This window comes from Notechis scutatus, chromosome 3, assembly GCF_049901735.1.
Source record: "Notechis scutatus isolate UNSWTSFEM ecotype Mainland chromosome 3, rNotScu1.2, whole genome shotgun sequence".
Classification (NCBI taxonomy): domain Eukaryota; kingdom Metazoa; phylum Chordata; class Lepidosauria; order Squamata; family Elapidae; genus Notechis; species Notechis scutatus.
In genome coordinates this window covers 62,698,100-62,714,384 of record NC_142011.1, presented here as the reverse complement: position 1 = coordinate 62,714,384, position 16,285 = coordinate 62,698,100, and the positions used below count along the sequence as shown (strand labels likewise).

At 34.6% G+C, this 16,285-nt stretch overlaps 1 protein-coding gene across 1 annotated transcript in view; it reads left to right on the top strand.

The window, feature by feature from the left end:
• FAF1 (Fas associated factor 1) overlaps nucleotides 1–16,285 on the top strand; it is a 200,409-nt gene that overhangs the window by 117,423 nt on the left and 66,701 nt on the right. Inside the window, exons 11-13 of the mRNA XM_026665839.2 lie at nucleotides 1,281–1,344; nucleotides 4,836–4,917; nucleotides 15,966–16,120. Coding sequence (XP_026521624.2) covers nucleotides 1,281–1,344; nucleotides 4,836–4,917; nucleotides 15,966–16,120 — 301 coding nt within the window. The remainder of the gene's footprint in view (nucleotides 1–1,280; nucleotides 1,345–4,835; nucleotides 4,918–15,965; nucleotides 16,121–16,285) is intronic.

Here is a 16,285-nt window from a genome sequence, read left to right as displayed (position 1 = left end):
TTGGACAATTTGGGTCCTCATTTTACCCACCTCAGAAGGATGGAAGGCTGAGTCAACTTTGAGTTATTTTACATTTATTTAACAAAATTGTTACATGATGTAAGCTATTCCAAATAAAGCTGCATTTTGCAACTGGCTGATAGTGATGTTGTCATTGTTAATAGTGTTCAAATGATGTTCCAGATGTTTTCAAATGCATCCAATGCAATTTTTACTATTGGTACTATCTTTCATTTTTTTTTTTTTTGCTATTGTTGTTCTTTTTCTGAGTTTCTCCAGTTCTTTCTCTTCTGTTGTTATTCTTATATACACAAAAATGTGACATCAAAGCTGCCAGTTCTGTAGCTAAAGTTGGTCATCATATGCATCAACTTCTTCCCAAGAACATAAGATGCTGTAATACATTTCAGTAGCTCCTGTGTTCTGCTGGTCTTCTCATTATAACACATATTATAACTAAATATGACATTATTATAATATAGTATTAAAAATAGAAGAAATACATATTTTACATCTACTAATGTTTGTTTGTTTATTAAATTTTTGTGCCTCCCATGCTAAATACATAACTCTGGGTTCCTAAAAATACTTGATAATAGTATACAAAATTATAAATAACTTAAATAATACCAGATAAAATAACAATAGCAGATAAGTTTAATCAGGCAGGATGGTTGAAAGCCAGGGAAAAGAATAGTTGGGGTAGGGGTAGCTTAAACACCATAGGTAATCTTAGGGCCATGTCTATGAACAGTCATGTTTTCAGTTGGTTTCTGAAAGAAGACAATTAATTATCACTTGGAGAATGTGCTGTATTTGGGACACTTGTTGTAGAGAAGGTTCAACTCATGGCTCCTGCAGTATAAGTTGAAGACACTATAGGCAAGATATTCCCAGTTAATCTTAATGTGCATATTGAATTTTATTGTTCAATCATTTTAATGAGTTGTTTTCTGCTTATAAGCTAATACCTAGCACCTTAAATTGAGTTCAGTTGCTTACAGGGGAGTTAGTTATTGTATCAAGTTATGCCATTTTACAAATTGCTTAGTATTTTCAGATTGTAGTATTGACGTTGTATTAACTCATTCACTACAGTATTGACATTGTATTCATTGATTCATCTTCAAAGAATACTTCCAAAAGACTATCTTCTTTTCATTTAATAATTTGACATGCTGGATAAGTAGAGCTCACATAAGATTTGGCTAAATGGTAAAGGAAATATTTTAAACCTGCATGTTAATATTTACTTGCAATATTTTCCTTTCCTTCTGTAGTGCCGGAAAATGCTGAAAATGAAGGAGATGCCTTATTACAATTCACAGCAGAATTTTCTTCAAGGTTAGATTTAAAACTAAGTACAATCTATATACATATATCATTGTTATTTTTTCCTTTAGCATGAAACACATAGGGTAGCAAGCTTCTTCCAATGAATTCTAGTACATGTATATACTGTGCTTAAATTTTATGTAATATTTGTTTGTATAAGGTAACAAAATATCAGGTAGAGATCTGAAAGTTCCACTGCCTTTCTGTGAAAAATTGACTTGCAAATCTAAAATATTGTTCACTTTCAGTTTGAGCCTCCCATTTATTATTTTTTGTTTCATTCCCGTTACACACTTCCGCATGGGAATAAGATCTGAAATCACAGGCCAGTTCTTTGCATTCTGCTTCTATGTCAGTCTCTTATGCTTGGCATAGAAATAATGGCTTTCAGACAATGAAATAGATTTTTCAAATTGGAATTGAGCAACAATCTATTTCATTTTTTTTTTCATGGTTGCAATGTTCTTGGAGGTTATGTTCTACTCGTTCCATGTTGGCCAAGTTAAAAAGAATTTTTCTATCAGAACAAGCCTTTTTTTTCTTCCTTTCCTTTTATTGTTTCCTACCATTAGAAATTCAAGCCACCCAGAGTTGTTGGAAGTTGGGCAGTCTCTAAATCCAGTCATATAAATAAATAGATCACTTGGAAGTTTATTTAGGTAATGTGACTCCATGCAGTTCATTGTTTTACAGTTTTGTTATTTTGGTTTTGAAGATTTAATGTTGAAGATCTGTTATTCAGATTAATTTCATGTATTTAGCAAAGGGGCAGAACAAATATATGAATATTTGGAAACCTAACATTTAAAATATATTTTCAATGAATTACATACATATTTTGCCACTTTGAAATACCCGCCTTAGCCCGAGGAGGTTTAAATGTGCATTTTCTCAGTAATATGCAGTTCTCTAAGTATAGGCAATTATTTTTGAGGACTTGAGGGAAAAGTTAAAGAACTACAAAGTTGGCTCACTATCACAGAAAGTTCACCTTCTTGCTTCCAGGTCGAGCCACAGTATGTTTTACTTTTCAAGGGGCAGACAGCCATAAAAAGATGGTTACCTTGATGTCCCCTCTGTGAAAGAGGACTCATTTCTTGTTTACAAAAACAGAAAATTGCTTTTCACAGTCTCAGCTAATAACACTTAATATAGCAAGATGGACTTCTAAGGGCACTTTTTGTTACACTTTAAGATAACTCTTTGCTGCCAGTTATAAACAATAGTCCTAATACAAGTTACCTGTCTTCCAAGTCATCCTGGTAAGAAAATAGTTCACCTTTTTTCAGCATTCCCATCCTTGCTTCAAGAATGAGAACTTTTCAAATAATTGAATTCCTCTTTTAAATTAGAAGGTTTGGCACAGATGACTCAAAATCTTGCAGTCCTCTTACACCAAAAGGAGTCTTTTAAAGTATGACTGTACCTAGAACCTAACTACAAATCTATCTGAAACTCACCTGCAATCAACAGACTTTGCATCTCTTACAAAACACCACTCTACTGATCAGAACATTGAGCACACCAAAGCTGGTGTCAATATCCTTCAGTTTAACTGCTGACAAATATCAGCCGTAGAAGCATATTCCTCCCCAGAGGCCTATTTATGACAGTATTACCTAATGAGAGGAACCAACTGTTGAGTCCAGTAAACATTACTGAAGATCCATTTCAGGTGACATGCTTTTGTAGAAACTATCATGTATCTTTACAGATCAATGGCTTCTCTTCTGTACCTAATCAAGAAGTTACATGAAAATACTATCACCCAGGTTAATAAAATTTAACACTCACAAAGCAAGATATTTTGTGATGCTGCTTTTATATAAATGATACATCAATCCTTTCACTTTCTCAGATTACCCTTAAAAGTCTCTGGGACTTGGCAGATTTTTGTAGGGAGGAAAAGTTCACAGTTAATTACTTTAAAGCTAAAATTATGGTTTTCTCAGAGGGACAGAGCTGGTGAATGAAAACACCATTGTTGCACTAATGACAATTACATTGAATAATCTGCCTTTAAATATCTGACCATTATATTCCATGGCTACAACCTGGCAGGAACAAATTAGTAACAAGCTGGTAATAGCATCAAGACATTATTGGGCTCTAGGAGTCTTGCTTCTTTGCTGCCATACAGCTTTTTAATAGTTCATAAGTATGCATCTATAACATCTTCTTTAGAGATTGTCCAATCCAAGATTTTGTCTACTCTCTTTCAGGTCTTATGTTATATCTCAAATGCTCTGATATGTGTGGAATCAGGAATGCTTCTTCTTGAAGAAACAGCCCAAGCTTGTCACTTCTTTTACTAGTTAAAATTTCGCTTCACTGCTTCAATTTTGCCCCCTTAATGGTCTTTGACAACTCCCCTTAACAACAGAAGACAAATATTTTGCCAACTTAAGTTTCTGTAGTTTCTCCTTGGATTTAGTTCTTTGAATTTAGAGAAAGTCAGGGCAGAAATTTGCTAGTGAATTTCTAATGCTGCATGACAGTTGGATCTAGGGGTTATTGGTGATTCTCACAGCGGGTTCTACTCTAGAACCACCTTGCTCCTACTAAGTATCTATTCAGTCTTGCTTTTTTTTGCTACACCATAGGTCTTTTAGCTTGGCCTATTTCAACAACTTTCCTACATCAATATTGAATGGTCGGAAATAGAAAATCCCTTTTGTAAAGAGAATGTCCTTGCAGTTTGAGTATTTTCACATTTCCCCCCACTGTCTCTTCTTTGACATTGTACACTCTACCTTTTTAATATCCACTTTTAATATAACTCAGTTCTACTCTGAGGGAGAAGCTCTATGCCTCCTGCAGGATCAAAACCCATTTATTGCAAACACAGAGGCTACATTCTTATTGGCTGCTATCTCAAACAGAAATAAAAGACTGTTTTCCTCCTGATGCCGATATCTTGTTACCGGTTCTCTGATATTCAATAGTTTTAGCCTTCTGTTTTCTTTTTGTCCTTACCTCTATTATATTTTCATTATATCTTATTATCCTTTAATTGTTTTTTTTACTTGCTGGTCATTGGCTGTATATTCTATTAAAGAAAATAATTTAAAATAAACAAACTGCATTTTCCATTAAGTTTATCCTTGTTAAGTCCACCACTATCTTTGAGAAAAGAATTAAACAACTGAAGAAGAATTCTGTTCTTTAATATGAAAATTTACACTAATTCCTGAATTAAAAGAATGGCTAAATGGAGCTATGTCAATTTCAGATTTTTAAAAATGTCAGTCTTCCTTATGATGAAGGATAAAAGTCTAGCACCTTTTCTAGCCCTCAATTTTACAATGTTATTTAGCTTGAAATTAAAAAAAAATATTTTCAGTGAATGTATATGTACATATACAAATATTTAGATATATAACTATCATTATGGCATTGATACAATAAGTCGTGGATATTTGATTTTGGCAAAATAATACTATTGTCTTTTTGTTATTAAAAACTATATTTACTAACTGAAACATGTTGGACTGAAACAGGTATGGTGACTGCCATCCAGTATATTTTATTGGATCTTTAGAGGCTGCCTTTCAAGAGGCCTTCTATGGGAAAGCTAGAGATGTAAGTACATTTCAAATTCTATATTATTCAGATGACAAAGGAACTCAATGAAAAAATATCTTCTAAATTTCTGCCATATTAATGAACTTTAGAATTTTATACTACTGCTGCTGCTAGGTCTCTTCTGAAAACTGGGGCATGGAGTAATATTTGCTCAGTAACAAAAAACATTTTGAACTGGTTGCGGCTTCGGCCAAGGATGAGAAAGGATTAATTTTTGGCCAATCCACTCTTTTCTGCATCCCATCCCAGATGATTGAAACAGTCTGGAAAATAATGCAAAGGACTGCAAAAGTGAAAGCTAATTTTCTGAAAAATGCTTGATTTTCACTGGACTAAAGAATCTTCATTCAATGGAGGAATACCAGTAATAGTGTTAGGTAGCAGGTAGAACAATTTTGTGTTCCCAAGCAGTTACTAACGAACCTATACTAATATCTTTTCTGAGACAGTAATGAAGAATGAGATGAGAGTTATGAATTCTTCTGCGTAATAAATAAATCAATATTCTGAGTTGCATTATTACCATGGAAGAAAGTACAAAGTTGTGCAATATTATATAGTAAAATGTTTCTGTTGCAAGCAATTAAGAATGTCTTAATTACATAATGATGAAACTATTTTTTGTGTGTGTCTTTGAATCAGTTTTTGATTCCAGGCAACTGCCTAGACAAGTCCCTGTAATTTTCTTGGTAAGGTGTTTCAGAAGTGGTTTGCAATTGCCAACTTCTTTGAGCTGCAAAAGAATGACTAAAGTCAAGATCACCCAGTTGGCTTTCTGCCTAAGGCAGAACTAGAATTCACGGTCTCCCAGTTTTTAGCTTGATGACTACATTAAACTAGTCGTCATACACAAGAAATAGCTTACATATAATAAATGAATTAATATCGCTATTCATATATAAAGTGCAGTGTAGCTTAGATGCATATGTAAGGCTAATCACTATCAAGCAGCATCATTTTTTTGGTTCTCAGCAGTCAGTGTCTTAATATCTAATAAGCAAGAATTGTGATGATTCCACCCTTAAGATCCAAGAGCAAAATATTTACTATATACAATCAAAAAATCTAAGTATTTAAATATAATGTGATATTACAGAAATGTCAACCTTGATCATTACATGCATTCTAACAGCATACTGGTATATTCAATTTGTAAAAATGTGTAAACATCAATAAAAATTGTACACTTTTTCTTTCCAAAAGGATTAAATATTTGAGAATACTTAATTCCCTATGTGATATTTATTCTGTAGATTAATATAACAATTACAGAGTAAAAAAGTGAATGGCTGAATCGCGGGTGTGCCTTAGTATTCATTGTCCTTTACGACTGCAGTTTTTCTGAAGAGAAAACAATATTTTTGAAGATTTGCAACTTTTTTAAAAAAAGAATTATCTATCTATCTATCTATCTATCTATCTATCTATCTATCTATCTATCTATCTATCTATCTATCTATCTATCTATCTCTTATTCTATCTTTGCAAGAACCTATATGTTTTGTCCTGAGGTGCAGGGCACTTAATTTACCAGGGCAACAGATGAGCTTCAAGCGATAGCATTCTTAACTTGAAGTGAGAAATTGAGTTGGGAGAGTAAATAAAAACAAGATTGAAAGTTTAAATCCTCTGCTGGGCTTTTTGAACTTATATGCTCATTAAATGTTTATTGGAGTGGTGGGATTATGAAGGATTTGGGGAGCTTCATCAACTGGTATATAGTTAATCACTAAGTAAAACACTGCATTTGATAAAGTGTTTCTCACGATGCCACACTCAATCCATCTTAATGAAACCACTTCAAACTGATTTAATTTGAGAGCACTTCACAGCCAAGAGTAAGTGCAGATCTTGTCCTTTATTTGGGAAATTTTCACTGTTGTCTAAGGAAAGGGATCTCTATTCAAATTCATCTTTAGCAAAAGAGCAAGTCTTAGTTTCTTTGTATGTGATGTTGCTTTTGTAGCAGAAAATATAGAGAAAATTTGGGATCTGATTCTTATTTAAATGAAACAAAAATAAAGAAAAGTATTGTTGATCAGAAAGTATTTTTGTTCATGCATACCTATTCAATCATTCTTCAAATAAATGAAATAAATGTGAATATTTTTGTTACTTTTAAAGATTACAACTGAAAATACAGTATTATCTAATGTAAATATTATTATATTAAATTATCTATTGTAATATCAACATGGTTATTATCAATGCTTCACTTGGTCAAAGCAGAACTGTAGAGATTATCTGCATCAGAATTGCCTACATTATCACAGAAAGCCTACACTGTCCAAGTAATGGTTTGACAGCTAGATCTCTGCTGGTTATTGGTATAATTATTTAGAAAGCATTCCATAAGTCTCTGGAATGGGGTGAATATGACTGTGAAGAAGTCTGATCATCTGTCTAACCATAAGATTACAACCTGATAGTTGTGACAAAAGCAACAAAACTTCATTTCATGATATAGACTAAGGTCTATATCAGGTCTGTATCACGGAAGGCAATCTGCCAGGAATTGTAATCTCAAGTTATTTAGAGTTTTATATGCAAAAAAGAACAAGGCAGAAATATCTTTGCCTAAAGTGCATTACAGTAATCTAAACCCACCCTTACCGTGAACATTAGGTTATCTCTATTTAAGAAAAGACACTGCTAGTACAGTTAGTCCTCAACTTACAATAGTTCATTTAGTGACAGTTCAAAGTTACAACGGCACTGAAGAAAGTGGCTTATGACTGCTTTTCACACTTACAACCATTGCAGCATTACAACCATGGTCACCATGATAAAAATTCAGCTGCTTGGCAACTGATTCATATTTATGATGGTTGCAGTGTCCCAGGGTCATGTGATTATCTTTTGCAAGTTTTTGACAAGCAAAGTCAATGGAGAAGCAGATTTTTTTTAACAACTGTGTTACTAACTTAACAACTGTAGTGATTCACTTAACAAATGTGTCAAGATATGTCATATAATGGGGCAAAATTCACTTAACAACTGTCTTAGTTAGCAACAGAAATGTTGGGCTCAATTTTGTTTGTAAGTCGAGGACTGCCTGTATAGTAACCAAAGTTAGTATACTTATTATAAATATTTAACATAATAAAAAAATTTCAGCTCTCAATAAAAAGATGAATCTAGAGCAGGAGTGGCCCACGGCCAGATGCATCACATGCTGGCCACCGCCACCCCCGGTTTAGCTAAGAGGGAAACAATTACGATGACAACAACATGATGCTGCAAGTTTGACTCCCCTGATCTAGAGTCTTTCTATATATAGAAGGCATATTCTCTTCTAGAACAAATGTTTGTATATAGACATCACATGGTCTCTGTCTTGAATTCTGAATTCTGTCCCCGTTGAATTATTGTACAAGTGAGAATGGTGCAGAACATTTGCTGATTCAGATATTATGGAAAAATACAGCTGAGAGTCATCAGGATATTGATACTTTGCCTCAAGAGTCTTGATGAGCCTCTCTACTCCACTCCAGCTGCATCTTAAATTGTACTGGATTAAAAATAGATCTTGAGACATCACACAATAGTACGCAGAAATACAGTTCCCAATATTACTCTCTGAAATATTCCTGCATTAGGAATGGAATTACAATATTGTATTGCCCCCCCGTTTTAAATTCACACAGAAATGGAGGAACAATTTTTGATCAGTTCTATCTAAAGCTGTTGAGAGATTAAACACAATCAACAGAGTTGCAGTCTCCCTGTTTCAGGAAGCCACGTCTAATTTTGTTCCCAAACCAGGTCTAAATTCAAGTTTCTTGGGCCAGTGAGAATTTGCTATTAGCCTGTCTAAAAATCTGATCATATGGTTGCTTTATTCTTCCTGTGGTCTCTCAAGCCTCTCCATGGACAAAAACAAACTATTCATGGATCTCCCTCTCATGAAGGAGAACATTCAAAAGCCTGGGGGCAGGAAGGGAATTAAACACCCTACTATATATTTGCCTTATTTTATATAATTAGTCTAATTCATTCTGCTTGCAGATCCAGTAGATGCATCAAATAAACTTGCTTATTGGTTTGTTTAAATGGAAACTTTATTTCTTTAGGCTCAGCATAAATGTTAGGAGCTGATTTCCATTGTATTTGGGTCTGTTTCAAATAGATTCTCTCCTGCAAGGATTGTAAAAATACATTCTTTTTGGCATGCACACTATTCATGCCAATTATCACCGTAATATTTGGATAGAGATTAATTGGTAAATATGTAATACACATTTCTGAAAAAACATTGTCCAGTTTACATACTTTATTCTATTCTATTTATACTTTATTATATTATAGAATACTTAATTGTTTGAAAAGATCTAAATAAAATGCTAGCATGTAATCTGTGCTCTATTATGAATATATCAATTATTATTTTTCATTCCACATGACTTGAAACAAATCAATAATTTAATGGCAGATACAATTTTGGGTAATATTGGCCATATGTGTGGGCAAGGTTTTTGTTTGGTAATTAATTTTATAGGTTATTTTGGAATTCCTAGTGCCACATGGAAACCATAGTACAGTGGCTTGTAAAACTAAATTTCCTTGACAATTTGAGAGAAACAATATGACAAGAAAAAGAAGCACCCCATATCTTTTGAGTTTGTGAGTTCTTCAGCCTGTATTTTAGCCTCTGTTGCATTAAACTAGAAAGAACAATTAAATGGCCTTTGTCACCTTCATATGTATGTAGAAATTTTCATAGTAGATAGAATGAATGTTCACATACACATGCATTTTATAACAATTCACATACGATTTCTAGAATTGCTAAAAAGTGGCGGCTTCATCGCAGTGGAAAAGAATTATTAGGGCTAAAAGTTTTTTTTTTCTTCCATTCAGTCGAGATCAGTGGTTAGTGGATTGTAACTCCACTTCAACTGCTAAGTGTTAGTTGTTTCTTTTAAATGCATGTGGAAAATGTTGTTCATTCATACAAGTATCTAAATCTCATTTGTTCTTAAATAAATCTTGACTGCAGGTTTTATTGTTTGTCGTCATTTTGATGTCTTCGTGTCACTGTTTGATTCTTGCTTAGATAAGCCCCTGAAGTTATCCTGGCAACATTTCAGAAGTGGTTTGCCATTGTCTTCTTCCTAGGGTTGAGAGAGGTTGACTGTATCAATGTCAACAAGTTGGCTTTGTGTCTAAGGTGGAATTAGAACTCATGGTCTCCGGGTTTCTTGTCTGATGCCTTAACCACTACACCAAACTGGCTCTTTAGTATAATATAGGGTATATAAAATATTATCTCAGTCTTGAAACATTTTCTTAAGAGGAAGGAATATGACATTCCAAAACAACACGGGGTTCTGTATAGTAGAATCATTCTACTGGCAAATGTTTTTGTTGTTAGAATGTATTCATTCTTTCCTACTGCAATCCTCCAGAATAGATCTGGATACATAATGTAGGATGTGGAGAGTGAATGAAGGTTCCAATACATTTGCCGAAACTGGACTATAGATGCAGCTTCTGTTATATATAGGGTCAAACTTGTGGATACGGGATGTATAATTACCCTACAACCTACCTAGTTAAATAAAATGTATATACCTATATACCCATAGTTTAAAATTAATTTGTCCCAAACATGCTGAAAGTGTATTTTCAAACTATGTAATATATAATTCTATAATAATTTTATTCAAACATCATCATTTTTCTAACATTTATGCTGACCAAATGTTTTATCAACACTATGCTGTATTATTGCACTTTTCTACTTTTTTAAAGGTGGTAGAACCTATATAGATGTATTTTGAAAGATAAAAATGCATTACTCTTAATTACAGCACACACTATTCCTAGCTAGATGTGTTAAATTGGCTTCTTAAATTTAAAAAACAGTGTCTAGTTTTCTGTATCAAATCTACTTCAAAGGAAGTCTGCTTTAAAAAAAACCACTGAAGATTTTATAAAAATGTTGACAAAATTTTGATTCTATCCTCTGACGTTTCCAATTATTCTTTCGAATATACTCTCAAATTAAATTTGCTAACTGGCTCCTCCCAACGTCCCCCTCAAAACAGGTATATTTTAATTTCCCCCATCCCAAGCCCATTAGGTTCTGTTTTTTTTTTAGGTTCTCCAAAGAGTTACAATTGTTCCAAGTAACACTTTTAAAATAGAAAATATCCTTTTAAGTAATCTTGTTACCTTACTTCCCCTCACAGAAGAAGATCTGAAGGAGCAAAGCTCCTATTATCCTAATACTTTAAGAGATTTTCACTGAAAGGCTTCAGTAACAGAAGAGGCTGCTTGTCCAGAACCCCTCATCATTCTGACTTATGGCCCTTTTCTAGTTTTTATTATTTCATTGTTTCTCCAAAACAATGTTTGGTTTTATAAAGACCATGCTTTGTAAAATGCATTAGAGACAGTTATTTAGATGTCAAATTTATCTGGATGTTTTTGTTCAATCCGTTGGAAGAGCAATAGATCTAGGCAGACAACAACTATAAATTCTGTTAGGAAGCATAAAGATTAGAATTACTATGTTACATATAGAAGTTTTATATAGGAATATTGCTATTGAAAATCCAGATTTGTAGTTTTGATTTGTTACTAGTCTTAGGGAATAGTAATTATCCTGCAGAGCATTTTGGGGGATTTCTATATCATTTTTAAATAGAATCAACATAAAATCTACTTTTATAGCCTGTTTTTTCTGCCATGTATAGCAAGAATAAATGCAACCAACTAGAATTATCAATGGCAAAATTAAACTATGTGAGTCTGGTAGTTCTGCATATTTAATTGTTAAATGTTTTAATACATTTTCCTGTTTACATATGCTATAAGTGTGCACTTGCTTTGTTTTCTACTATTTGGTTCCAACTTATAGCTTTAAACTGTACTTATTTTGGAAGGTTAATTCACATGGACTCTTATATTTAACAGTTTCATGGGGTTGTTTCTTTGGGACGAAAGGAGTTTCTCAAGAGTTTTTTTTTTTTCTGTCTCTCTGCTTTCAGTGAAAAGAGGAGAGCAAAGCCATCCGCTTACCACAAAGCAGTCCCACCACAAAGGAAAGATTAAGGGTTTAGGGAGAGGTCAATGTGGGTTTTTCTCTAACTAAACACTTTCCTAAAGTTTCCTTGTGGAAAAATAATGAAGTCATCTAAGAGTTTTTAAAGAATTTTTATTTCTTTTTCACCGTCTGCATTCGCTTGTCTTCTCAGCATGGATGTTTAATCTTTCTAGGCTTTGTGAATTGGCCCAAATGAATAAATGGTGAGCTGTCTCTCTAGGAGCTAGCGGCTTATTCTAAGGCCCTAATCACTGAGTAAACACATCTTTGCCCTCCCTCTCTTACAACTGCTATATAATAGTGGAGATTCTAGCACAGTAACCTGGATATTGCAGGGATCCATGCTTTGAAATGCAGAATGGCTGATCCTCCAAAACAGACAGTGCCTGATCTTCTCCTGCCTCTTTCTTCTTTTTTAAATTAAATATCACCACAGAGATGCTGTTTTATTGCCTGATATTGTGCATTAGTGCCCTGGATTTTCAAGTTTAGTTTCAGTCAACATTGTTGGATGCACTTATATGGAACTGTGCATGTTAGGCTTATTGGTGGCCTTTTCTGCAGTATGTACACTTAAGTTTGGAATAACTTTTTAAATTAAAGGAGACAAACATTAATGCAATGTCTAATCCCTTTTCCAAAGTCTACTATTCAAACGATTCCATACTCTTTAATAGATCTCAGGATTTTCCCAAACTCTTTTTTTAACAATTCATTATAAACTAACTTTCCATTAATTTATTTGTAGCTGGCATTTTTGGATAAAGATAGCCATAGCTTGGCTATGATTTATAGAACTATTTTGAAGTTGGACATGCCTAGTGCCATTTTTTCCAGTAACCCATTACATACTTTTTCTCAGTATTATAAGCTAGTTTTCAAATTCAAATTCCAAAGTAGCTTACTATGGACATTGTTATTGGGAAAAATATTATGGAAGATTGATTATATATCCATGATAAAGAGACATGTTAACAAATTGGGATATTTTCATATACAGAAGTAGGTTTACTATAAATAACAAATTTCTCCTCTACCAGAATATGTTGATTCTATGCTGGTCATGGCAAAAAAAAAATCTTCCTCTTTTTCAGGAATTTTGAGTCTTATTAAAATAATCTAGGCCTTTCATGGCAACTCCCTTATTATAAGATACATTATCTTGACTGACAGTATTCAAATTGTAGATTTGAAAATTGGAAATTAGAATGGCTCAAGAAAAAAAAAGGCAGGCTAGTACTTTATGTGTGCCTGTATATTGAGTTTTGATAATTTTCTTCAGCAACTGATATTCTGGAATTAAACTGTATTTAATTTTATTCATTTATTTAATGATACAGTTATAGGTCTTTGCTTCTCCAGTTCTAGCCTCCTGAAAAAAGAAAACATACTCCTTGAGTTTATTTTCTGACATTATTTGGTATTAGAATTGTTTTAAGACATGTGCTTTTTTCCTTCTTTTTGTATTAGTTATTTTATTTTAGTGTAATTTATTTAGTGTAGTTCAGAGCCAATTTGATGGTTAATTATCTTCTCTAGGATATTATGTAAATTATTCTATTTACTAGTAATACATTGTGTAAATTAATTATAATTATACAGCCATAGAAAGTTATGAGATAAAAAGACTTAAATTTAATCAACCAGGAAACAAATATGAGAATAGGATTAGCAGGACTGCTGTTTCCATAGAGCTATGACAAAAATGCATGTGGTTGGTAAATATGAGAAAGATTTGATGAAAAGGTTACATTATATGTGTATTAAGGCACATACCATTAGAATTAAGTAGAACTATATTATATGAAATAGGCTGCCACTGACTATAGCATTCCTTTGTTGAATTTTTCTCCTTACTTAAAGGCTGGTAAAATTATGGCTTGTTATCAGTCAGACAATACTTGCAGTAAATGTGATTAGCAGTCAATATATACTGCTCAAAAAAATAAAGGGAACACTTAAACAACAAAATGTAACTCCAAGTCAATCACACTTCTGTGAAATCAAACTGTCCACTTAGGTAGCAACACTGATTGACAATCAATTTCACATGCTGTTGTGCAAATGGAATAGACAAGAGGTGGAAAGCATAGGCAGTTAGCAAGACATCCCCAATAAAGGAGTGGTTCTGCAGGTGGTGACCACAGACCACTTCTCAGTTCCTATGCTTTCTGGCTGATGGTTTGGTCACTTTTGAATGCTGGCGGTGCTTTCACTCTAGTGGTAGCAATGAGACAGAGTCTACAACCCACACAAGTGGCTCAGGTAGTGCAGCTCATCCAGGATGGCACATCAATGCAAGCTGTGGCAAGAAGGTTTGCTGTGTCTGTCAGCGTAGTGTCCAGAGCATGGAGACGCTACCAGGAGACAGGCCAGTACATCAGGAGACGTGGAAGAGGCCATAGGAGGGCAACAACCCAGCATCAGGAGCGCTACCTCCGCCTTTGTGCAAGGAGGGACAGGAGGAGCACTGCCAGAGCCCTGCAAAATGACCTCCAGCGGGCCACAAATGGGCATGTAGCTGCTCAAACGGTCAGAAACAGACTCCATGAGGTTGGTATGAGGGCCCAACGTCCACAGGTGGGGGTGGTGCTTACAGCCCAACACCGTGCAGGACGTTTGGCATTTGCCAGAGAACACCAAGATTGGCAAATTCGCCACTGGCACCCTGTGCTCTTCACAGATGAAAGCAGGTTCACACTGAGCACATGTGACAGACGTGACAGGGTCTGGAGATGCCATGGAGAACGTTCTGCTGCCTGCAACATCCTCCAGCATGACTGGTTTGGCAGTGGGTCAGTAATGGTGTGGGGTGGCATTTCTTTAGGGGGCTGCACAGCCCTCCATGTGCTCGCCAGAGGTAGCTTGTCTGCCATTAGGTACCGAGATGAGATCCTCAGACCCCTTGTGAGACCATATGCTGGTGTTGTTGGCCCTGGGTTCCTCCTAATGCACGACAATGCTAGACCTCATGTGGCTGGAGTGTGTCAGCAGTTCCTGCAAGACGAAGGCATTGATGCTATGGACTGGGCTGCCTGTTTCCCAGACCTGAATCCAATTGAGCACATCTGGGACATCATGTCTCGCTCCATCCACCAACGCCACGTTGCACCACAGACTGTCCAGGAGTTGGGGGATGCTTTAGTCCAGGTGTGGGAGGAGATCCCTCAGGAGACCATCTGCCACCTCATCAGGAGCATGCCCAGGCATTGTAGGGAGGTCATACAGGCACGTGGAGGCCACACACACTACTGAGCCTCATTTTGACTTGTTTTAAGGACATTACATCAAAGTTGGATCAGCCTGTAGTGTTTTTTTCCACTTTAATTTTGAGTGTAACTCCAAATCCAGACCTCCATGGGTTGCTAAATTTGATTTCCATTGATAATTTTTGTGTGATTTTGTTGTTAGCACATTCAACTATGTAATGAACAAAGTATTTAATAAGAATATTTCATTCATTCAGATCTAGGATGTCTTATTTTTGTGTTCCCTTTATTTTTTTGAGCAGTATATTAATGATCATAAGGATATATAATCATATGTTTGCATTTTGTAATACAAACAAAAATGTAATGTAAAAATAATCTAAAGTTCTACAAATAGTCCACATTTAATCTATTTACTCAATAATTCCACCAGGAATAATTGTGGTAGCTTTGCCTATATCAATATTTTTCAATCTCATCATATAGAACAAAGAACAAGACATGTAGAACAAAACCTAGAATTCCTCAATCGGCATGAGTTTAAGGTCTTAGATTGAAAAACCCTAGTTTATACCAATTTCTCCAACCTGATTTCTTAGTCTTCAACTGCCAGAATCTCTAAGCAGCAGGCAATGGTTATAACTCTTCTAAAGGAAACTTATATTATGTTCTACTGAAACTCAAACAAACACTTGATTGGATGTAAGACATGAATTACATTTATATTGTGAAAATTGTAATTAATTCCCATCTTTATTCAAATTTTCTGTTTTTCTGTTTTACAGAGGAAGCTTCTTGCTGTCTACCTCCACCAGGATGAAAGTGTGCTGACTAATGTATTCTGCTCTCAAATGCTTTGTGCTGAATCTATTGTTTCCTATCTGAGTCAGAACTTTATAACATGGGCATGGGATATGACGAAAGAAGCAAATCGAGCAAGGTGACTTGTTTTGAAGTTGAAATGAATTATTTTAAAATCCTGAGAAATTTGATATCTTTGCTTAAGTTGAAACTACATACTACTACAAGAGCAGAATGCTACTTTCAAGACAAGAATATTATTTTCCTCAGTACAACCCCACTATCTCCTTCACAGTTTTCCAGA